At 43.6% G+C, this 25,809-nt stretch overlaps 1 protein-coding gene across 2 annotated transcripts in view; it reads left to right on the top strand.

Moving 5' to 3' along the window:
• pipox (pipecolic acid oxidase) overlaps positions 1 to 21,258 on the top strand; it is a 38,897-nt gene extending 17,639 nt beyond the window's left edge. The window contains exons 5-8 of one of the 2 annotated variants that reach the window (XR_013935231.1): positions 6,004 to 6,156; positions 15,570 to 15,703; positions 16,601 to 16,676; positions 19,426 to 20,760. Coding sequence is in view for 1 of the 2 variants with exons in the window: in XM_080460214.1 (XP_080316340.1) it covers positions 6,004 to 6,156; positions 15,554 to 15,703; positions 16,601 to 16,676; positions 19,426 to 19,556 (510 nt within the window). In the remaining variant the exon portion in view is untranslated. Of the gene's footprint in view, positions 1 to 6,003; positions 6,157 to 15,553; positions 15,704 to 16,600; positions 16,677 to 19,425 lie in introns of both variants that reach the window. The other variant, XM_080460214.1, reaches the window with a different exon arrangement.
• Positions 21,259 to 25,809: the final 4,551 nt, after the last annotated feature.

The following is a 25,809-nucleotide window of genomic DNA, read 5'->3' as shown; positions in this document are numbered from 1 at the left end:
TAGATTGTTTTTGTACTTACACTCATTCTAAATCTAACTTGTGAGACAGAATTTAGAACCTTTTCTGCACACTGATGATAAATGAGGCCACTGGCCACCTACAAATATTTTTCCGTTAACAGGGGTTGCCGATTCTTTATAGGGAAGCACTGATACCGATACCAGCATCGGGTCGGATACTGTACAGAGTACTTGACCTTGTTACAGATCCCCGACAAAACCGGCTAGGATTATGTGACATCATGTATCAGCAACGTCACCAACAGGTTTGCAACAGAGGGCAAACAACGTTCGGAGATTCATTAAAATTGATGTGAAAGAGAGAAATAAGTGAGACTAAGTTTTGTTCTACCGAAATATGAAGAGGAGGAGAAAGAGGGGGTCATTACTATACAATCATAGAATAAAATCAAGTAAATATAAAATACAAATAAATAAATGGACCCCCACAAACGCCCGAAAATCTTGAAAAAAAAAAAGGGACCTCAAATGGTGCATCCTAATGCATTGTGTACTACGAAATACTGCATTGTGACGTGATAAATTGTAGGACCAGATGATATTGAACGAACCAAACATCAAATATGTTATGTAAGAAACATTTATTTAAAAGCACATAACTGCACCAATATACAGATGTATACAATAAATATACATATATATAATATATACAAAGAGGTATACAAAATAAATACAAAATAAAATTTTACTTCAGAGGCCACATACAGTCTTGAGTTTCATCTTGAGTGAACTGGACCAGTAAAATATTGCTATAATAACCTTTGAATTTACACTTGAAAGTTTTGCTTTATTGTGATGCACAGTGTACTTGATGCATGGTTTTAAGCAGAAATCTATGTTTTGGGTGTCCATTCGAAACATCTGGGTGTCCATAGAATTAGCCCCACCTGTGTGGATTCTGCAAATGTAATTCCTCAGCATCTTGGAAAGAAAATTTGCCCAAATTCCTCCCCTCTGCCCCAGCATTTGAATGCATCGGGATGAGTCAGAGAATTTCGATCCAATCCTCTGATGACACCCTGTACTGGCCAGACACATCACTGTGCACAGACACATATTTAACTGTTAACACACCTTAATGAGCGGACAACCTGCTGGACAAGTTTTCCTGGCAAATTTCAAGCTGAACGGACACTAAAACAGCCAAAATACTTGGGCTGGATCAATTATTGGAATATTCAGACGTTGTGGTGGTGTCAGGAGATTAATTTTGAAATCGGAATAATCGCCGCTTCCTCGCAACACGGTGCTGCACTGTGAAGCTCCTCTCCTTTCCTCACACAAGCATCCAGTAGATCTCTGACGCATGCACAGTCGTAGAGATCGACCGCAGAGGGTCGGAGCCTCACCCACAGGGCGGATGACGATTTTGATGTCACACATACTCTGCGCACACGAAAGTTTAACTTTCCCTTTACAGCATAGCACATAAGGCCCGTGGGCCTAAACCGACCCGTAAGAGGCTTTTAGCTGGTCCCACCAACCAAGGTGCTTATAAAGTATAAACATATCCATACAGGTTGTTTTTTTTTACATTTATCTGTATTTTGCACCAGAATGTTTCATTAAAATTGACTTTATGTTAAGATTGTAATCATTTTCAGTACTAACTGTTTGATCTTGCAAAAATATCGACAATTTCATTACATACACTGTGACCACAACAAAAAAAAACTTTCAAGTATAAATTTTAAAGGTTATTATAGCATTATTTTACCAGTCTGGTCCACTGAAGATGAAAGTGGACTGTATGTCGTCCCTGAAGTAAATTAAATCTTCCTTCGATCCATCCATCCATCCATCGTCTTCCGCTTATCCGGGGCCGGGTCGCGGAGGCAGCAGTCTAAGCAAGGATGCCCAGACTTCCCTCGTCCCAGACACTTCCTCCAGCTCTTCCGGTGGGACCCCAAGGCGTTCCAAGGCCAGGGCGAGACATAGTCTCTCCAGCGTGTCTTAGGTCTGCCCCAAGGCCTCTACCAGAGGGACATGCCCGGAACACCTCCCTAGGGAGGCGTCCGGGGGGCATTCAAAACAAATGCCCGAGCCACCACAGCTGGCTCCTCTGGATGTGGAGGAGCAGCGGCTCTACTCCGAGCTCCTCCCTGGTGTCTGAGCTCCTCACCCTATCTCTAAGGGTGCACCCAGCCACCCTACGGCGGAAACTCATTTCAGCTGCTTGCATCTGGGATCTTGTTCTTTCGGTCATGACCCAAAGCTCATGACCATAGGTGAGGGTAGGAACAAAGATTGACCGGTAAATCGAGAGCCTCGCCTTTTGGCTGAGCTCCTTCACCACCACGGACCGATACAGTGACCGCATAACTGCAGACGCTGGACCGATCCGCCTGTCGATCTCACGCTCCATCTTGCCCCCACTCGTGAACAAGACCCCGAGATACTTGAACTCCTCCACTTGGGACAAGGGCTCCCCACCGACCTGAAGGGGGCAAGCCACCTTTTTCCAGACGAGAACCATGGCCTCGGGTTTAGAGCAAAGGGTACCGGACTCCATACTCCCGGAGCACCCCCCACAGGACGTCCCGAGGGACACGGTCGAACGCCTTCTCCAGATCAACAAAACACATGTGGACTGGTTGGGCGAACTCCCATGAACCCTTGAGCACCCGGTGGAGAGTATAGAGCTGGTCCAGTGTTCCGCAACCAGAAAGAAAACAGCATTGTTCCTCTTGGATCAGAGGTTCGACTAATGGCTGGATCCTCCTCTCCAGTACCCTGGAATAGACTTTCCTGGGGAGGCTGAGGAGTGTGATCCCTCTGTAGTTGGAACACACCCTCCGATCCCCCTTCTTCAAAAGAGGGACCACCACCACTCCAGAGGCACTGTCCGCGACCGCCACGCGATGTTGCAGAGACATGTCCGCCACGACAGTCCCTGCACATCCAGAGACTTAAGGAACTCAGGGCGGATCTCATCCACTCCCGGTGCCTTGCCATGCTTAGCAACTACCTCGGTGACTTCAGCTTGGGCAATGGACGAGTCTACCTCTGAGAACCCAGCCTCTGCTTCCTCAACGGAAGACATGATGGTGGGATAAAGGGGATCCTCGAAGTATTCCTTACACCGCCCGACGACATTTCCAGTTGAGGTCAACAGCTCCCCACCTCCACTGTAAACAGTGTTAGTGAAAAACTGCTTCCCCCTCCTGAAGCGCCGGACGGTTTGCCAGAATATCCGCGGGGCCGACGGATAGTCCTCCTCCATGACCTCCCCGAACTCCTCCCAGACCCGAGTTTTTGCCTCCACCACGGATCGAGCTGCGGCCCGCCTGGCCTGCCGGTACCTGTCAACTGCCTCTGGAGTCCTATGAGCCAACAGCGCCCAATAGGACTCCTTCTTCAGCTTAACGGCATCCCGTACATCCGGTTTCCACCACCGGGTTTGGGGGTTGCCGCCACGACAGGCACCAGAGACCCTGCGACCACAGCTCCAAGTAGCAGCTTCAACAATGGAGGTGGAGAACATGGTCCACTCGGACTCAATGTCTCCAACCTCCCCCGGAATCCGTGAGAAGCTCTCCCTGAGGTGGGAGTTGAACTCACCACCGGGTGGTGATCAGTTGACAGCTCTGCCCCTCTCTTCACCCGAGTGTCCAAGACACGTGGACGGAGATCAGATGACAAGACCACGAAGTCTATCATCGACCTCCAGATTAGGGTGTCCTGGTGCCAAGTGCACTTATGGACACCCCTGTGCACAAACATGGTGTTCGTTATGGCCAAACTGTGACTAGCACAGAAGTCCAATAACAGAACACCGCTCGGGTTCAGATCAGGGAGGCCGTTCCTTCCAAGTCTCACTGTCGTTGCCCACGTGGGCGTTGAAGTCCCCCAGTAGAACAACAGAGTCCCCAGTTGGAGCACTTCCATGTCCCAAAAGTCAGATCCTGTGTCCAGGGATTGGGTCGTCGAGGCCCCTGCCGTTAACTGCCACCCAATCCACATTGCACCTGACCCCTACGGTAGCCTCTGTGTGTGGTGGGCTCACAGGAGGAAGAGGAAGAGGGACCCACGTCATTATTTTGTATACATCTTATGCACATATATATGTATATATATTGTATACTCCTTTGTATCTGTTCAGTTATGTGCTTTTAAATAACCATAACATATTTGGTGTTTGGTTCGTTCAACATCAACTGATCCTACGATTTGTCCTTGTGACCCGTCCCTCAGAAGAGAGGACACCGGTCTTCAGGGGATTCGATTTTAGGGCGTCTCTACTTCAGAGGTTTTACTGTGCACCACATGGTATCAATTGATCAATCACGTTGTTCATTACTGGACATAAAATTAAACCGGAAGTCAGTTTGGAGTTTTGTACTCAAGCCAATAATTTGTTATATTTTTGCGAAAAAAGGTGAATTTAGGCAAAATTAGATGGTGACAAGTAGTGACGGACATTAAACACATAGTTTAGATGGCTTTAAGCAACATGTCTGCTAAGTTTTCGGCTGTCTTTTCCAAAAATTGACTGTCCTAAAACCATGACTTGATAAAACTATAATTTTGCAAGATCAAACTATTACTACTGAAATTACTCCAATCTCAACAAAGTCAAACACAGTGAAACATCAAAAAAACCCTCCTAAATATCCTATACAACCACCTTGTTTGATTTATGGGGCCAGATGTTTGACTGAAGTAAACTTCACAGCAGCACCGAGCTGCGGGAGAGGGTGTCCGCTAATTAAGGTGCTAACAGTTAAAATCTCTCCGTGAACCTGTCCGCTCTTATCTGGTCCCCTCACCCGAGTTTTGACTGTACACATATTTTAGACGGCTTTGAGCAAGCTGTACGCTATTTTTTTCAGCCGTCCTTTTCGAAAATTGACCATCCAAATGACGGCTGGAAGGTTCGCTTCCTAAAACTGTGCACTGATATGGACCTGCTGCTACTTAAACTGGCTTCAGCAACCAAAATACTGCCTGTGTTCAGTCTGTTCCACTGACCCTGTGTCCGGTGTTGTTAGGTGATGTTAGGTGATGGCAGCTATGTCTTAATCCAGAAGGCAGGAACTTCACTGCTGAGTGTGTTTTAGCAGTCTCTGTAGATTCTGTATACATTTTCACATTCATGCAGATAGACTATGCTTTCGGTTTGCGGACATTCTGATCAAATAATCATAACTAATAAAGAGACATCACATGCAAACAAAATTTTCAAATGAGAGTTTTTCATACAGTCAACACAGTTTACACAAGAAGTATCCACATTCTTTTTATAGTGTTTTCTAGAGACTGATTGGATGGAGCAATGAGCTCTCGAAGCTCAAAATGAAATGTGACAAAGTCTGCAAATAAAATAAATGGCTAGCCAGCTGAATAAATGTCTCTCACCACATTAACGGCTGTTTATGTTTACTAAGCTGAGCGGATCTACACCTGCTATCCAAACAGTTCCACAATGCAAAAAATTTCGGATGCACCATATTGCATTGTGTGTTTAGCATAGCCTCTACCCAGTATTTTGCATCTGAATATTCACAGCATATTCTATATTCATGAAGATAAATGTGCTATAGTGCATCTAGTTAGTGAATCAGCTTTTATGTGTGTGTCAATCATATCAAGTTCGATACACCTGCAGATATCTATTCAAGCTTTTTATCTCGGCAAGGTTTGCATTTAAGAGCTTCCATATCCTCTTCAATATAATAAATGAAAATACTGACACGATTCATATGTATGCCCTGAAGTTAGTAACAGGCAAGACAAATGACAAAACCGAAGCATTTTCTGGTGTGTGAAACTCTGAATGCTGTGGATCAAGTAATAGTTTCCTGGAGAGGTGGGACGACAAAGCCAAGCTGTCGATGCTTGTGCAGTGATGGGAAACTGGTCTGTACTTGGGACTGAAACATGTTTATGATAATGTTTGTAGTACAAAATATAAGTAATTGTTTATATGTGACAGTCAGGGCTGCCGTGAAAGATTCATCCATGGTTATTGTGTGACTGCAGGTATTGAAGATCAATGTGTGCTACTGGAAAGAGAAGGTTCCTGGCTCATACAATGTGAAACAACGGTTTCCCTGCTTCGTCGCACCTGAAAGTGAGGAGACCAATGTGCACATCTACGGCCTCCCATCCAATGAGTACCCGGGGCTAATGAAGGTATGACAGTTACTCAATCGCAATAAATCCCATTTTAATCTCATCTCAGAATTTGATTCAAGAAGCCACATTTTTGCAGTTTAAATTGATTTTGGTATAATAATGAATTAATAAATAGACTGACATACTTTACACAATAAAATCATATTTTGTATTTAGGTATTCTCATTTATATAGTTGTGTATAGTGTAAATATAGCAGAAGTAATACATTTAGCATTTAGCATTTGCAAGAGACTACATGTTTACTGTTAGCTGTTGGCTACACGTTAATATTACCTGGTGGCTACAGGTTAGCATTGTCTGGTGGCTACAGGTTAGCATTAACTGGTGGCTACAGGTTAGTATTAGCTGGTGGCTACAGGTTAGCGTTGTCTGGTAGCTACATGTGAGTATTAGCTGGTGGCTACAGGTTAGTATTAGTGGTGGCTAAAGGTTAGTATTAGCTGGTGGCTACAGGTTATTATCTGGTGACTACAGCTTAGTATTAGCTGGTGACTACAGCTTAGTATTAGCTGGTGACTACAGCTTAGTATTATCTGGTGACTACAGCTTAGTATTATCTGGTGACTACATGTTTACTGTTCGCTATTGGCTACGTCAGGGGTCCTCAATGCGCGCTCTCCTCGGATGTCCACGGATTTCAATTTCACGAACCGCAAAGTAAGTCAAAATTAAACAAAGAAACAACAAGAGCTGCAGCATGAAAAAACACAGTCAATCAGGAAAAGCTTCAGTTGAACTCTGACTGGACTGAACAGGTTAGTTTTATATTACCAGCCCATGCTTGATCTGCATGCAGACTGGAGCTGTGCGCTGCGGCAGGCTGCTGTTTGCCGTTGTGTATCGAATTGTTCTATCATTAATCTGTCAGGAATGTGGCGAATCGTGAGAATTTGTTATATTTAGTTGTGGATTTTGCTATGAGAGATGTGTCCAGCTGCCCAGAGCGCACTGCGAACCAGAGGAAATGAGAATCACCTTCTCAGGTGCGTCTCGTGGAGGCGGGTGTTCTCCCAGGGTGTAAAACAAGTCAGGTCTGCAACTGGGTATAAATATATATGACTCCACACACCCCAGTTATTCTACTAACAGCTACTGAACAATTCAGAAATTCCATGGAGTTGATCAGAGAGGAGGATGCTGCAGGGAGCGAATGCTGTCACGCTGTAGAACACATCGATGCACATCACAACTAATCCACACGCTCAGTTACAAACTTCACCAATACAGGTGATTCTTGATATTCTTGGAAGATTCATTGGCAGCTGAAAAGATGTTCCAGAAACATCAGGAATGTCAGGCCCATTTAAGAACTATATTTAGATGCATTACTTCACATTAAGAATGTGGCAGGAATGCTGGAAAATGTTATTGGTAACCGTCTGATAATACTGCGACAAGAAGAGTGGAGGATTTAGCGGAGGAGTGGTCTTCACCTCTGATCACTGACTTAAAGAAACAGAATCCAGAAACAGACTTTCTGATACATACAGAGGAATTTTATCATCACATCACTGTCACCTTTCTCACTGGTTTGTGAGTGAAGTCATTCGTTTTTGTTTATTTGGCATCTAACTGGTGTATTAGAACAAAAGTTACAACAGTAGTAATAATAAGTTCATTTATATAGCACTTTTTATACTTCAAATAATTAAAAACAATAAATGGATGAAATGAGAACAGAAACAAATGCAGCACTGAAACAACAATTACGGAATTTAAAAAGTAACAAACTGTAAATCTCTCCCTGTATTTCTGTTTCTGTCTTTCTCAGTGGGTAAATAATTAGATAGTTGGTTTTGTGAGTCCTTTTTTGGTTTTACACTTACTTTTTCAAGAGTGCTTTTTCATGTGACCCTCAACACAAACTTTGAAAATCCCAGGCTTAAATTATTACTACAAACACCTTGACTGCTACTACTATAATAATAATGATGATAACAACAATAATAATAGTAATAATGGTAACAGTAGCTAACATTTGCAATTAAAACAACTTTTACTGACATCGTGCAAAAAACCTGCAACAGTTTCGGCCCTTGATTTGGCATGCTGGTCTGATTTTGGCCCTCGGGGGGGAAATAATTGAGGACCCCTGGGCTACATGTTAGTATTATCTGCTGGCTACAGGTTAGCATTAGCTGGTTGTTACAGGTTAGCTTTATCTGGTGGCTACAGGTTAGTATTAGCTGGTGGTTACAGGTTAGCATTATCTGGCGGCTACAGGTGAGCATTATATGCTGGCTACAGGTTAGTATTAGCTGGTTGTAACAGGTTAGCATTATATGTTGGCTACAGGTTAGTATTAGCTGGTTGCTACATGTTAGCATTAGCTGGTGGCTACAGGTTAGCATTATATTTTGGCTACAGGTTAGCATTAGCTGGAGGCTACATGTTAGTATTAGCTGGTGGCTACAGGTTAGCATTATCTGCTGGCTATAGGTTAGTATTAGCTGGCGGCTACAGGTTAGTATTAGCTGGTGGTTACAGGTTAGTATTATCTGGCGGTTACAGGTTAGTATTAGCTGGCGGCTACAGGTGAGCATTATATGCTGGCTACAGGTTAGTATTAGCTGGTTGTAACAGGTTAGCATTATATGTTGGCTACAGGTTAGTATTAGCTGGTTGCTACATGTTAGCATTAGCTGGTGGCTACAGGTTAGCATTATATTTTGGCTACAGGTTAGCATTAGCTGGAGGCTACATGTTAGTATTAGCTGGTGGCTACAGGTTAGCATTATCTGCTGGCTATAGGTTAGTATTAGCTGGCGGCTACAGGTTAGTATTAGCTGGTGGTTACAGGTTAGTATTATCTGGCGGTTACAGGTTAGTATTAGCTGGCGGCTACAGGTTAGTATTAGCTGGCGGCTACAGGTTAGTATTATCTTGCGGCTACAGGTTAGTATTAGCTGGTGGTTACAGGTTAGTATTAGCTGGTGGCTACAGGTTAGCATTATATGGTGGTTACAGGTTAGCATTATCTGGCGGCTACAGGTGAGCATTATATGTTGGCTACATGTTAGTATTAGCTAGTGGCTACAGGTTAGCATTATCTGGTGGCTACATGTTAGCATTAGCTGGAGGCTACACATTAGTATTGAGGTGATACATTGGATAAGAACAACAATTTACATATCACCGAGAAACTCAAGTCAGACTTCCATCACACAGTTTTTTAAACTGAAACTCCCCTGTTTCATCCACACAGATGCTCTTCTGCATCTGTACTGCAGCTGAAAGAAGGAGCAGAAATTGTCTTCATACACGGTTTTTACATTTTATTTGAGACCCCTGCTTTAGGGCCTCCACCAAATCAATGGAAACTACAATCAACATTATAACCCTGGACAAAATAAAAACAACACTCATCTTCCTGTAGAGTCACTACAAGTGGATGAAGTGAAGGAACTTCCTCTCTGAGAAACCCTCTATAATGAAGGGTTAGAAATATAGCAAAGAATTGATCCAAGTATTTTCTCACTCTCAAACCAGGGATCTTGATATTATTGTGACACGCTGCCAATCACTATACCACACCCGGAGCAATGCACAATAATATTTTTGTCCTAAACATCCAACTCGGCTCATATTATTACAAATCCAAATAGTAGATAATACATTAGATATATTTTTCACCCTGCTCACATATAGTTCAGGCCTGAGAGCATGTGAAGTGTGATTAAAGTCCTCTGCAGAGGACGGAGACGTTATAGGGCCTGAGAGGATCCTTGGGCAGAATGACGACAGTCTCCTTGAACTGCAGCTGGTCCAGGACACATACTTGTAATTAACATGTACGCACTGGCTTTGTGAAATATCCGCAGAGCTAAAACAGGCTCCACCTTCATGACAGCATATTTCCTTCTCAAGTGCAGACGTCAGGAGCAGGATGTCAGACCCACACCATAACAAATGTTGTCAGTGATAATGTTAATGGTTCGGTTTCTCAGTATTAATTCTGAAAACAAGCAGTAACCTTCACTTTATTAAGGACAGTATGGTTCTATTTTTCACATTAACAATTTTGTATCATCTTGTGAAAAAGCTGGCATATCAAATGGAAGTGTTTAATTGATTATTTCCCCTTATTTGCTCCTTCCTTTAACTTCCTTAGCTACTGCACAAACATGAACCTGCTATAAGAAGTGATTCATTCTGCTAATATCAGGTTATCAGCTATGTGTCCTCTGACGGCACATCTTTATTTTTGGCTACTTGGTGCTCCAGCAGGGGATCAGTTGAACACATGCAGGGAAGAGAGGAGGACAGATGGCAATGGCAATTCATATTACTCATCCTGAGACACTAGAGCCACTGTGTGATCTGACCATTTAGCAAAGCGTTGAAAGGAAATACCATCATGGAGTAGAGAAGCAAAATCCATCCTGTGTCATTTTACAGAAAAATACATCCAGAGGAATAAAAGTAAAAACAGCACTCCTCTTTAATCTCTCCAGTTCTGTGCTGTGCTTGTTGTTTTGGAGTCTGTAGTATAATAGTATAATGTAGCTTCAGAACGATAGTGTGACACATGAGGCCCGTGGGCCACAACCAGGCCACCATTGGACCAACCACCGGGCCAACATCGGGCCACCACTGGACCAAAGACTGGGTCACTATTGGACCACCACCGGGCCACTTCTGGACCACCACCAGGCCGCTACAGGACCAACCACCGGGCCACTACTGGACCACCACCAGGTCCCTACGGGGCCAACCACCGGGTCACAACTGGACCACCACTGAGCCACTAATGGATCACCACAGGGCTGCCACCAGGTCCCTACTCGACCACCACTGGGTCACTCCTGGACCACCACCGGGCCACTACAGGACCACCACCAGGTAATTACTGGACCAACCACCGGGTCACAACTGGACCACCATTGGGCTACTAATGGACCACCACCGGGCTGCCACCGGATCCCTACTGGACCAACCACCAGTTCACTACTGGACCCGTGTCTATGGGGTCTGGTCAACAGGTCCCCACCCACAGGTGCGGATTAAAACATAGGTTGACGGTGTTATGGAATGCGCACTGACGTGAACCTGGAAATGTAGCATGAACAGTCAGATTTCTTTTTTTTTTGCTGGTGCTATGGAGGAGCTCGATCTAAACAATAATAACAATATTATAAGACATAATAAACAAGATATTTAGCCAAAGTGAAAAAGATGAAAGGGTTACAAGCCTGCCACTTAAACACTAACTAAAAGGAAACTTTAACACAAGTATGTCACTAATGGAGCCTCAACAGCAGCAGTAACCAAAACACACAGCAGGTTTTCATTTAGGCTTCACACACAAAGACACTAAACTCATGCTGCCAGTCACCAAAACCTCCACCGAAAGAAAAATATTTGGTTCAATGGATCTAATGACATATTAATAAACACTGCATAGAGATAACCAGGAGTCAGAATTCAGATCTCAAACACCAAATAGGCAATAATCATGCACTCACCATGAGATGTCAATAAAACGATACGTCGGTTGTTGTGGTTTAGAGCGAAGGCATCAGTGATTTCGTCACATTCTTTTCCATGTTTCATTACAATTAGTCAGTTGCACAGTCACCAGGAAAAATGTGCTCCAAATAACAGGAAGTTGTAAGTTCAGAGGTTAATGCATGCACTGCAGCGATTGGCTGAATCACATTACACTGCTTTTTAGTTTTAAAAAAAATACATAAATAAAGTGATTCAGTAGTAGTAAAGTGACACAGTCTCTGTTGATTAGTGCTCTTGCCAAATTCTAAAACTCTCCAAATTCTAAAAACTGTCCCTGAGTCTGTGAGCATGTGAGAGGGCAGCAGCTCAAACAGCTGTTGACCTGGGCGTGTTCTGGGTGTGTCCTGGGAAGTGATGCCGGTAACGTGTTACTTAAGGCGTGTTTCCACAGCACAAAAAGTGCGGGATTGGACTGGTATGGTCCGGTACGGTTCGGGTTTCCACCACAAGAATTTGGGATTTTCCGGAAAATACCGCTCCAAAGGTGGACGCTTTTCCGCTACCCCATCCATCGGGGTACTCAGGACCATGGAATGGGTCCGGTTTTGAGGAGTCGTTTGCTGATTGGTCAGAGAGTTACTACACGCCCTCAATATTTTAATATGTCAGCTGTATGAATCCTCTGCTGTTAACATATTCAGCTTTGCACTGGTTGTTTTTCTTGTTTAGTTTTTTGCTGCGCAACTTTCATGTTGATCCAGAAAGAGCAGACACGAGGCAGGACGGAGAATGGGACTCGCTACGGCCATAATCGATGCACTACCGAGTCCACACGTCGCATTGCTGGCCGGTGCTCCATTGCGTGAACCGCCGCGTGCTCCGGTTCCCCGACGCTGGAAGCTGCCGGTGCGCCGGGACGCCGGAGCCACGGTGTCTGTCCTGGCATCGCATCCGCGATCTCTGCCTCCATGCAGAAGTTGCAGCCATCACATCCAGCGGTGCGACACCGGCAGCGACATTTGCTCTCTCGGAACCAACACGGAACTTGCAGCTGCAACTCTGTGGCTGCAAAAAAAAAAATCGAAATAAAATAACTCAACAGCTAGTGCAAAGCAAAGTATGTAAACAACAGAGGATTCATAAGGTCCAAATCTGTCGCCCCGCCTGAGATTACTGTTGCAACGTTGCATATATGTGGAACTCTGCATTTTAGATTTTAACCCTCCCCTCTGCGGTGGAAACGCGACCCAAATTTCAGTCGGGATCTCCTTTGTCGTAAAGGCCCGAACCGCTCTATTCCTTCCCTGCACTTTTTGTGCGGTGGAAACATGGCTTTTAGTACTGTGTCTCAACGCCATGCCAGGAAGCTGAATAACTTCCACACCACCAGCCTCAGAAAACTCCTTGGCATCAGGTGGCAAGACAGAATCCCAGACACTGAAGTGCCAGCCTACTCAGTATACACACAATCCTAATTCAGTCACAGCTGTGCTGGGCTGGCCACATCATTTGCATGTCAGACCATCGGCTCCCAAAGAAACTGATGTATGGTGAGCTACAACATGGTAAACACTCCAGAGGAGGCCAAAAGAATCATTTTAAAGAACCTTAAAGCTTCACTGAAGGCCTTCAACATTGAGCCGAGCTCTTGGGAGAGCACAGCATGCGACAGATCACAATGTCTTGTGGCATCTTGTGATTCAAAACGGCGCCAAATCCTGTGAAGCTCACAGAACAGCTGCAGCAGAGCATCGCAGGCAGATCAGTAAGAACTGCACTAACAGGTCTACATCATCTGCCACAAGTCCCTGACCACGCTGCGCAGATTGGGCTCACGAGCCATCTGCTTACCCACAGATGAACCAATGAATCGATGGTCCTCGTATTGACAGACGAACACAAGAACTCTCATATGACCACTTTTTTCAGTAACGAATAATCTAACGCGTTACTATTTCAAAACCAGCAATCACATTAAAGTTACTTCTCCAAGTCACTGTGTTTTGCTATTGTGGCGTCCTGCACGACACTATTTTATTAAACAGAACCGGGCGCTCCTCAGTTCTCCAAACGGACAGAGACACACACAGCGCATGCAGACACTGCACGCTCACCTGATCCGCGCATTTCTCTACTTTCAGGCAATCACAGGCCAACTCGCTCTAACTTTGCGTTCAGATAACACAAAAGAATTGGAATTAACCACCGTCATCAATAAAGGTAAAGTCGATAAATAAGGAGTTAGGAGGGACAATTCGGACATACCTTGAGTCTCCTCCGCCTGTCACCCGTGTGTCTGGACGGCTCCTCCTTTATGGGCAGAGAGGTGAGGCGGCACACCTGATTCACATCAGGGGCTGAATCACCTCTCTGCCATAATGATTTAGAGCAGGGGTGTCAAAAACTCATTTCCACCAAGGGCCACATCAGCATAATGGTTCCCCTCAAATGGCCAAATGTAACTGTAAGACAGTATAAATGTACCTAAAAGTACACAAATATAATGTAAAATAAATGTAACTACTCTTTAATTTTAAATAACTCTGACTTTATTATTTATTCATATTACCAATATTACATATGCACTTGCATATATACAAAAAATGTATTTGCTAGTTGCATTGGCGGGCCGTGCATTTCAGACCTAGGCCTTCACTAGTGCTGGCCTGAGTCAATCCACCCCCCAATAACTTTTTATGGCTACAAAACCCATGTTACCATGCAGAAATGCAGTATAAAAAGCCTTTGCATCACAGATAGATACATGTGTAGCCAAAATAAATACCTTTATTAATGAAAAAAAATCCAAGTTCACATCTCTCCTGCTGCAGCTGCATAAAAAAGCGGCTGCTATTCCCGAAGCGTCTGGGGGTTGAGGAGGGTGACAGACGTCAGCTTTTCATGGTCTTGAAAATAATATAATGGCAAATAATGTAATCCTGAATCCTGCAATGGAGTTTGCAGTGAGCACAAGTAAGTTGCACCGGACCACCATGCGCTAGGAGCACTGTGGTGCGTTCAAAGACCTCTTGGAAAAGAACGTCTTAAAAATTGTTTTGACAGTAAATCTGCAACCAAATGTCTTCATCTTCCCCTTTAACCATTGTAGGTAAAAAATTGCATTGAGGTTTTTACAATACACATCTTCACGGGTAATTTAATATTTATTTCTTCATTTGATTGGGACAACACACACTAATGAACAATCATATACAAATTGGAAATGTGCCAGAATGTAGCAAAACTACAAATATACATCTTTAGTATTATAAAAATAATAGAATCGACATGCATTGTGGGAAATGTAGTTTATGGTCAATGCAGTTTTACAAAGATGTGGCAAGCCTGAAAAAACAAACCTCACTACTTGATAAAATGATTTGCAAAACAACAGTCAATGAAAGCGTTTTTTTATTCTTAACACCACTTTGCCCTGACCTTGGAGGGAGCAGTCGCCCCATCCCTCTCCGAACCTGCCGCGTGGCGCACCTCCTTGGGCCCCTGTGTCAGTGCCTCAACGCACTGCGCCCGGTGGGTGTGTTTGCCGCTCACGGCCGTGTGTGGTTTCTCACGTGGGGTAGTCCGCCGTCGGGTGGAACACGATTCGGCGCGGGGAACATCTTATTCTGGATATGCACAAGTGCAGAACTACTTCCGTGTCAACAAAGGCATATGTAATTACCGTTTTGTTCCCAATAGACGTGCTTCCCAAGGCGTGCTCTGCGCGTCTATTGACAGCAATACGGTAATTATTTTAAGCCAATCAGATATTTAAGCCCTCGCGGGCCACATAAAATAACATGGCGGGCCACACTTGAGTTTGAAACATGTGATTAAGAGCTTGTTTAAATAAAAACATGTTTTACACTTCTGTTATTCTCTATAATGCAACGTTCCGAGCTTTTGGTTCTCGCAGTAGTAACATCATATGATGTGTGCAGGTGTGCTTACATACAGGTAAGAAGGCTGACCCAGACCAGAGGGACCAGCAGAGCGACCGCTCTGACATCGCTATCCTGCAGCGCTACATCTCTCGATGTCTGCCCGGCCTGGTGCCTGAGCCGGCTGTGGTGGAGAGCTGCCTGTACACGGTAAACTTTTCTACATTCTTTACCGTCTCACTCACCTTCATGCCACCAGAATACATATTTAAAGGAAACACACCCAACCATTATTTACTGTCCTCTCTGTATCACAATTGCTAGTTTTACCATCCTTTTTTCATGAAAGTACTTCGTTACCTCCAGTATGTCACTTTTACATTATGATTGTTGAACATGAGCATAGTTTGGTACTGAAAGCTGCATAAAGCTTCACATTGATTTGAATCCACATTTCAGATGGACTTCTTGTGGTCAGAGTGGATCTCCTGCTCAAGACCTTTGGAGAAGCACAGCATTCCTCCTATTCTGTGTTCCCACCCAAAACTACACATCTTAAAAAGAAGAGGGATTGTTTTTTTCTAATATAAGAAACAAACTTGTTTTTCCTTTAAAACTGACTTCTGTAAAAAAAAAAGTATTAGCTGGATTAACTATAATTTGCTCATTTAAATCTCACATGTCTTATTTTTTAAGCCATATTTTGAGTTCAGCATGCTTTAAATACCTTGCGAGCAGAGCCGTTACTCAGGAGGTCATATGTTTCTGTCGCTTGTTTCTGAAGCAGCTGGAAAATCAGCAGCCACAACATGTGTTTATTTCTGATGGAATATGGAGGATCTTATAAGGATGAACTTAATTTCCCGTGTTACTATTTATATCTGTGTGTGTGTGTGTGTGTGTGTGTGTGTGTGTGTGTGTGTGTGTGTGTGTGTGTGTGTGTGTGTGTGTGTGTGTGTGTGTGTGTGTGTGTGTGTGTGTGTGTGTGTGTGTGTGTGTGTGTGTGTGTGTGTGTGTGTGTGTGTGTGTGATGGACAATGTTTTCTCAGTTTTCTTGAATCTGATTTGACAGTGAACATTGACGTTGTAGTGTTGGTCGGTTTGCAGGTGACACCAGACAGCCACTTTGTGTTGGACCGTCATCCCACCTACAAGAACATTGTGATCGGTGCAGGATTCTCAGGTACACTCAAATCAAAAACAACAAAAAGCAGGTGAAAACACAAGAGGGGAACCTCACCCAGCAGCGTGTCATCACCGAAAGACAGAATACAAGTGAAAGTTCAAGACTTGGGTTTGTTCTGGAAGGACCATGGCACAAGCCAGCCAAAGCTCCATTCTGATTGTAAACAGTTTTTTTACAGTAAGAGACGCAGAAATAAGATGGAGAATCGGAGCTGACAGAGACAGAGCTGCTAACAGAGTGGCATCAATACAAAACCACTCCGAATCTGAAAGGCTACAGAAAGCATGATCTCACATGTAACTTTGGTTTCATGAGCTGTTAATGGAAGACAGAGTTTTTGAACATTTCAATGCATCATAAAGGTATTGTTAAAAACCAAAGTCTTAATACTGAAATGTCACTTGTTTTTTTTTTGTTTTAGTTTTTTGAATAAATGCTAAAGACTTCTTAATATAGCAAAAGAATGAAACAGTGGAACCAGTGGCAAACGTTCCAAATGTTCCAAACGTTCCAAACACTCCGTCTCATCAATTGTTTGATCTTTGGGAACGATGAGAAACAAAACCACATGGAAAATGGCATCATGACAATGCATAGAGTGTGGTGTGCACTGGAAGGTTTTAGCTCACATCAGAATGGGAGTAGAGGGCGGTGTTAGGTGACAGGTAGGGTAAGAGGATGTGCTTGTCTTGTGTAGAGGAAATAAATCAGAAAGTGGAATGTGTTGTTTGGGGTTAGGGTTGGGGTTATTTGTCTTGGACAGTGTCCGAGCTACGGGGTGACGTGTACCAGCGACTCCCAGTAGAGTTTCCTGACCTGACAGTCTGACGTTCTCGGCCTCCATCACTAAACTGGAGTGGAACATTATATCACCATGCTGGTGCACCCTACACGTCCTTAACCTAATTACAACTGTAATTAATATCCTGCTCACAAAGCTGACTTTTCACTTCAGTGGGCACTGACAGGAGCCTGATGTTGGTAGAATAAAGAACAAACTAATGATTTCTGCTATTCTTGGAGTCCTGGAAGTGTTTTTGTGAGCTGTGCTCACTGTGCAGGGGAGACAGAGACAGTACCGCAGGTCTGGGCTCAGTGTCAAACAGGAGCTTTTGCAACACAGCACCAGACTCCTTTTGTTTTTACTCTTATCAAAGTCTGTTTGTTGCACATGTTAGTTTTTGTACATCAGTTAGAGAAGTGACTTGTATTCAATCAGAAGGCAAACATTAAAGATTAATGTCAGCAACATTTCTCCGGAGCATCGGTCAATCTCAATTAAAAAAAAAAAAAGCATGTTACACAGACAATGTTAAAGCTACTGTGGCATTGACGCCATGATCCTCTGGTCAGTGAACAGTCTAATCCCCAGGTCAGTAAACATTCTGATCCTCTGCTCAGTTTGATCCTCTGGTCAGTTTGATCCTCTGGTCAGTGAACAGTGTGGTCCTCTGGTCAGTGAACAGTCTGATCCCCAGGTCAGTAAACATTCTGATCCTCTGCTCAGTTTGATCCTCTGGTCAGTGAACAGTGTGGTCCTCTGGTCAGTGAACAGTGTGGTCCTCTGGTTAGTGAACAGTCTGATCCTCTGGTCAGTGAACAGTCTGATCCTCTGCACGTTGTCATGAGGTGAAAAACCTCTTCGTTTTTCTTTGTATAGGACAGCTCTGGTCAAACATGCGGGTTGCCACGGAGGCAGAGATGCTGTCCTCCGTCAGTATGGCCACTAAAGGAGGGTGTGGCTAGAAGCTACTATCTAGCAGTCGGAGATTGGAGCTGAAGAGGGTCTGTTGTGATGCTGCTCACATTTAACAGTTCGTCAGGACAGAAAATGTTTTCTTTAAACATCCAAACACTCAGGAGATGCATCTGATGGAGAGAAGTCCCTGGTCATTTTAACTCCAGACCACTGCAAACATTATGGAGTTTCACTAAGTGTTAAACAGCAGCTCCTTACATGCAGTTTCCACAGAGAAGTTTAAACCTTTTCATCATTTCTGTCCTTTTTGCAAAGCCAAAGGTGGCGGAGATGTCACGCTGGAATGCCTGAGTCACTTTGTATAATGTGTGTTGTGTGGAGGGCCGATCCATCACAGGAAAATAAAGGTTTCCTTCCCCACTTGTTCACTATGTGCCTTATGCATTTGTCATCAAAGCCCGGCCAAAGTGCTGTGCAGGGTGTTGCCATAGCTACACAGTCATGCTGTGTGCTTTGGCCATCTCCTGAGATTTTACATTCCGCTTTTCCAGTGAGATGAAAACGCATGTGTCCACACTCTCAGAGCCCAGTTTTGAGGACTTCAAAGACGGGCTGAATCCACAGGAGCTGAGAGACCTTTGTCTGATGCTGCTGCGCTGCTTTCTTCAAGCCCTATTGACATCCACGCTTTTCCTCTCAGACCTCAGCAACAGAAAGAGTCAGCCTGCTGCATTTTGAAAATAGGCTTCCTCTCATCTCAACACGTGCAGCTGTTATGCAGGGAAAGGACAAATCTCCCTTAAATTAATGTTTTTCACGTGTTCATGAAGTGAGTAAATGCTTGCTGACAGGCATCGAAACAGCTCTGCTCCTGCTTTCATGTGTTCACTCATGTGGAGTTTGAACCCGTGGCCTGACTCAGAGCCTGTATGTACTTATAGGCACAGACTGGAGGACATGTGCTCACGTGAGCACACTGATTTGAGTAACGCTGTTAGAAGGTGTCCATACCTACAATAGCTCACTAGAACTATCTCTCTCCTCTAGGTCACGGCTTCAAGTTTGGACCCATCATTGGAAAGGTTCTGTGTGAGCTCGCGCTGGGAGAAGTGCCGTCCTACAACCTGACACCTTTCAGCGTCACACGTTTCCATGGAAAGACCCAGTCAGCATTGTAGAGCTGCAGGTTTAGCCCAGAGAGAGCTGGACATTTTGATTCAGTTCAGCACTGAACCTTGATTTCTGATTCCCAGGTTTAACTAACCTAATAAACAGATCCTTGCTTCAGTCAATAAAATCTTTTTTATAGTATTCACAACCTTTTATTAAAGTATTTGCAACTCTCTTAAGAATATTTTCAGCATGATACATATGTGTTTACAGATGATGGATTAGAAGTAGAATCCTAAAATGTGATTCTATGATATTGACTGAGACAAAGGTCATGTCATTGTAAGCATGAATCACTATTTTAGTTTGTCTTTGCAGAAAGTTCAGAGTAAGAACTACTTCCAGCACAAAACTAGAGAATCTAAAATCATGGAGTCAGATTTAATTTTAAATGCCATGTTCAGCGGATTATAAATCACAATTTTAATCTGTTTAATAAAGCAGCAGTGTCATTTGCATCTCTGATAAAGAAATACACTCCATTGTGGTCTAGGGGCCTCATTTATAAAACCTTGTGTAGGATTCCTACTAAAAATGTAGGTTCGCCCAAAAGCTGAAAATGGCAGTCACCCAAAAAATTTGGATCTATAAAATCGTGCGTACGCACATCTGCACGCACCTTCCTTTTATAGATCTCAGTCCACCTGGAAGGTTGACAGCTCATCTCCCGCCCTCAACACGCCCACTTTCTACCATAAATGGTCAATGCAAAGTGCCTCATCAATATTATTGCATCTCAATCAGCCCGTCGATCACCAGCATTTGATGCTAAATCCTGACAGAAAAGATAAAGAAAATGAATTTTCCGGAGAGAGAAATAGTCATGGAGGAGGTGGAGGTCAGGAGAATGATATTATTAGGTGTCACAGTAGTGGAATCACTAATAAAAGAAAGAAATTATTGATCCGCATCACGTCATGACCGCTGGAAATAGTGTGAGAGCTACAGAGAGATTTCTGCCTTCACAGGCAGACTGAACAGTCCAAAAAGAAGAGTCTGATCTGAAGGTGGAGGCTCAGATGAGATTGACATCATGGGGGCAGCACCAGAGCACACACTGGACACCAAAACAGCCCCCATGGTTGTGACGGCCACCGTGTGTCAGAGTGTCGCAGAGGGAAGGAGACATTTTGGTGGAGACACAGCAGACCGATAAAGTTCAGTTTTATCTGTTTATTAAATGTATGAATTAAATATTTGAACATGGACTTGTGAAAAGGCTCAGTGGACTTGTATTGTACTTGACTTGTCTTGTATTCTCAGTCACTGGAGTTGGAGGCGGATGGTGGAGGAGGTCGTCTGTCTCCAGCAATGGTGCACTCCGAAACAGTGCGTCCATAGCGCATGGCTGTGCAGAGCATCCACACTGCAGCTCTACTCACGGCTGTCACCGCACTATTTATGTGCTTACTCTGAAATTAGACTGATTGTTACACACTGTGTCACAATTGATAATCAATCAGTTCTAGCCACCGCTCTGTACCATTTGAAGATGAAACTATGACATATGAACATGGTGCTGCTGATTCAGTTGTAATGTTCCACTAAAGAAACATCTAGAATATTACCTGGATCTATAAGTCTGATATTTGAAGATAATAAATGTATGAGATGAGTCTGGCTTCAATTCTCCACCTCACAATCAGCACTATCAGGTTCCCCTGTCTCCAAAATGTGCGTGTGCAAGATTAAAAGTTTACGTAAAAGTACACACATTCTGCCACCGATTTTTTTTTTTAGATCACAAACTTTGCGTAGGAAGTGGCGTACGCATCTTTCAGGGCCTGTTTTGTGCGTAAGCAACCTTTTATAAATGAGGCCCCTGAAGTTTAATAGAACTGAAGTCAAAATGTTTCCTATAGTACATGCATATAATATAATATAATATAATATAATATAATATAATATAATAAAGTCTGCCGCCCCAGGTGGCTCAACATCCCCTCTGTAGGGGCTTTGTTTTTCACAAAATTATATGTGAATCTCACACAACCTTATCTTTCTAATGGACAAATGACAATATTGAAAATAACAAAGTAAAGGAAACATATACAGTTCTAACTTGTAGTTCAGAAACTTCATAGATACAACACAAGCAAAGTCTTTATGAGCTGTGTTCTCTTCATTTTAAAGACATGGCTTGTGGCTGCACATAAATTTTAATTTAAAGTGGTTAGAAAGGTTACAGAGTTTTTATTCTTAACTGCTTTATGATATTGATGTTTTTCATCAAAATCAAAGTGCCTCTTTGAATTGAATGAAGTTGTATGAAGTGTGACAAAGTCAGAGAAGAAAAAAAAAGCTCCTCATGATGTTTTGGTGCATCTAATTTGGTTTCATCACATGTGTGTTTTTCACATTGAAGCTTTGTCACAAACACAGTCAGTTATCAGTTTTAGGACTATAAGAGACAGTGCAGCCTGCAGTGTTGTTCCGCCGCGGAAGTTTGTCGAGTACGAAGGACAAAGACACGGATCGCGGGGTGTTATTATTAATCAAGAAAATCCTGCTAAAATCACATGTCCATAAGCAGTAAGCAACCATATATAGTCAGAATTAAGTGATTTAATGTGATTTCACATCTATGGGCAAATGATGAGGGATGGATAGACATCTCTCCGTGAAAAAAAAAAATCTAGACTTTGATTTTCCACTTTTTCTGAAGCGCACAAATGTTTTGGGTTTTTTTAGCCCCCCAATTTTGTTTTTCCTTCAGTGGCATAAAACTCGTCCGTAGAGCCACAGACGTGTTGCAGAGAATCGGATAAAAACACACAGAGATCTTCTACCCACACATCTACACCATGTGACTGGTAACTCATGTTCTAACCTTGAACATTTCTTGTTAAATGTCAACAAAATGTCATTATTGTGAAAATTGTACCGTCAATGACAAATAGTAATGAATAAAATAAAATATGCAGCATAGTAACGTCTCCTCATTGACTCATGATGGTAAGTTGTGTGTGTGTGTGTGTGTGTGTGTGTGTGTGTGTGTGTGTGTGTGTGTGTGTGTGTGTGTGTGTGTGTGTGTGTGTGTGTGTGTGTGTGTGTGTGTGTGTGTGTGTGTGTGTGTCTGTGTCTGTGTCTGTCTGTGTCTGTGTCTGTGTCTGTGTCTGTATCTGTGTAAGCATCTACCTATCTGGTCGTCTGAATAAAGCTCGTTTCTAATGGAGCGTAAATTCACAATTTTTCATTTGTTGCAACTTATTTTTACAGAAGCTCTGAGAGTTCAGGCCAATGTTAAATCATTAAATTGTAGGAGGATACGAGGAGACGATTATTCTTGTCAAGCTCTGTACCTCGGCTGCCACATAGGGGGTGCCATTTTCCTTGGTTTTGGTTTTTCTCCCTTTCTTCTTCCTATCATATCCAGATGGGCATGTCCAGCTGTGGCTGTGGGAGTAGAGTGCTGGCTGGACAACGATCTGGGCTCAGTTGTTCAAAACTGGGTTATTTTAACCACTGGTTAAGCCCTAAAAGCTGGTTAAATCCTTAACCCGCCGTTAGCTAACCAACTGTTAAATATGCGTTGTTTAAAACATGGTTAGTCATCCCGTTAGCTAACGTCGCAGTCAAAGTTAACTGGGAGGTTAACAACAATGGTTAGAGTCCCTGATGCCACTCCGCCCAAGGCTCCGCACACTTTTAAGTCTCCACACTTCTGTGTTTTGTCTTAAGCATTGTGGTGGACGGCAGCGCAGTGGTTTTATCTGGTCTATAAAACTACCATAAAACATGACAAACTACGCTGCTCCCAGGATATTAAAGTGGAACATGAAAACTGAGCTGGGATGATCGACGGCATAATGGTGCCTCATCTTTTTTTTTATTTTGACCGAGAGAGCGACATAGAAAGTGGACATAGAGAAAAAAAGATAATAACGCGTGGGAACGAGATAATAAGTCGTTACCTTAAATTAATGAAGCGAGGGAACGAGAGACGCTCAACAGTACATCTTTATAATAAAGGAATACTTTTGGTTCATCAGTAACTACTATACAAAGTACATACTACTGTAAATGAAAGCTTGGATTTCTTTAGCTATAAAATGTGCCTTTTAATGGCGTGTCATGTGAAAGACAAATTTTATTGTCGATCAGCGTGTGTTTACATAGGTCACGGCTGTAGAGCTGCGTTCTATCATTCTACACCTCCATTCTTCCTGATATTGAAGCCTTTGATTCAGACACATCCAGAAATAAAGTGAAAGCACAGCGCTTGTTTGTTTGGACGCGGGTGGTGCTGCGGTCTCTCTGCTCCAGTCTGGCTCGGCACGAGCTTGTCATTGTTTCCGAGCTCTCTGTGCAGCTGTGAGCTGCTGTCATCGTGGCGCCTGACTCTTCCCACTGCAGCTCGCGCAGCACACGGCAGTGCAGAAGTTTCGGCAGTGCGGCTCCTACATAGTTCGGCCAGGACGGTTGGCACAGCTGAAACAAATTTGTTCGGCCAGAAGGAGCTGGCTGAAGGAAATGACGTCATTTTGTTCGGCAGGACCCCGCACTGCCAAACTTTCTTCTTGTTCTTATGGACGATGAAGAGGCCTTAAGTTGGGCTTCAGTTCTGTGTCTTGTTGCCAGCTTGTCTGTGTTGTTTCACCAGTCGCTCCAGCCTTGTTCCCTGTTTCTAGTCTCATGGTGGTTTTTGATCCTTTTTCTGTCCGATTAAGATTCCAGTCCAGCCCTCCTCTGACTTTTAAGATTTGTGATCCTTGCCTGCACAACCTCGACTCAGCTTCAGCGTTTTCCACCTCCCCTTTTCCCTTTACTGTCTAATAAAGAGACCGCGTCTCGCAACCAGCTGTATCCGACCTTTGAGTCCACACTTCACCCGTGATATAAAGCTATTTAACTTTACTTTAATGTTTAAATTGAGAGGTGAAGGTACTATTGACCATATTGTTTTGTCTCAATCATACAAATGTCTTCTACTGGTTCTACTGGAGGATGCTGTGGATTCAAACTAACACCATGAATTATGTTAATCCAGGACTGCTGAGGAACCTGAAGCCTGATCCGGTTAAGAAGAGGAACTCCTCTAGATGTGGATGGGAGTGAGGATTGTTTTTGAATGCTTGAATTATTGCATGCTTACATATTTATACAAGTGTTAATAACTTATTGAATTGGTAGTGTGTTCTTTTTTTGTTTTTATGGCCTTCTCAGAGAATTCATGATTGCTTCAGGGTTGGACGTGATTGTCACATAGGAAAAAAAAAATAAGGGGATACTCTAAAGGCCATTTGAATTACGAGAGAGAGAGAGAGAGAGAGAGAGAGAGAGAGAGAGAGAGAGAGAGAGAGAGAGAGAGAGAGAGACTTTTCAAAAAACATATTTATGTTCTTATTGAGGTGTACAAAATAACTTTTCACATCTATTTTGACATGTTTCATTTCATTCGTTCAGCTCAGTCTGGTTCAGACCTTGATGCTCCATCGATACAAAGTCTGTTCTTCCAGTGGAAACAGTTAAAAAATTAGCCTGACTCCACCCGGGTCAGGACCAGAACAGAACAGTCTGCCAGACCTCTGCAGATCATTAAATAAGGGTCCCCTGAATCAGGGGTTTCGCCCCCACACACTGCACATCCTCCACAGACTGGTCTTCAGATGGTCTCCAACCATTTCCCCAGCAAACGTTCTGCGTGGTGGACCAGGTGGACCAACCTCAGTCCGAGAAGATCGGCAGCAGCACCACAGTCTTTTGAAGCCCGCCAACTGGGTGGACCAGGATTACTGGTGTGAACTGGGGTCCCAGGTGTAACAGTACTCTTGACAGTGTGAGGTGGAGTCCTGGTGTCGACACTCCTGGAGGTCCAGTCCCACCCCCCAACAGGAGGTCCAGTCCCACACCACCACCAGGAGGTCCAGTCCAGCCCCCCAGCATTGGGTCCAGTCACACCCCCCAACAGAAGGTCCAGTCCCACCCCCCAACAGGAGGTCCAGTCCAGTCCCCCAGCAGGAGGCCCAGTCCAGCCCCCCATCAGGAGGTTCCACCCACAGCCAGTGAAGGAAGCAGTGGGAGCAATAAAATCATTTAAAACATTGAATTTTAAAAACACTTTGATAAAACAGGAACATTTCTCTCAGGTTGAAAACACTCAAATATGTTCATTTTAACAGAAAACAATCACAGTGGCGCATTCTGGTCTTGGAGGAGGTCTTGGGTGACTTTCACCATAAACCTTTCAATTTGAACACTTCCTGTTCATTGAGCCCCGCCTTTCCTTTCACTTTCATGTTGACTTTGGCCATGATTAAC

Source organism: Lipophrys pholis (assembly GCF_963383615.2).
Source record: "Lipophrys pholis genome assembly, chromosome: 3".
Taxonomy (NCBI): domain Eukaryota; kingdom Metazoa; phylum Chordata; class Actinopteri; order Blenniiformes; family Blenniidae; genus Lipophrys; species Lipophrys pholis.
This window is presented reverse-complemented; position numbering and strand designations above follow the sequence as displayed.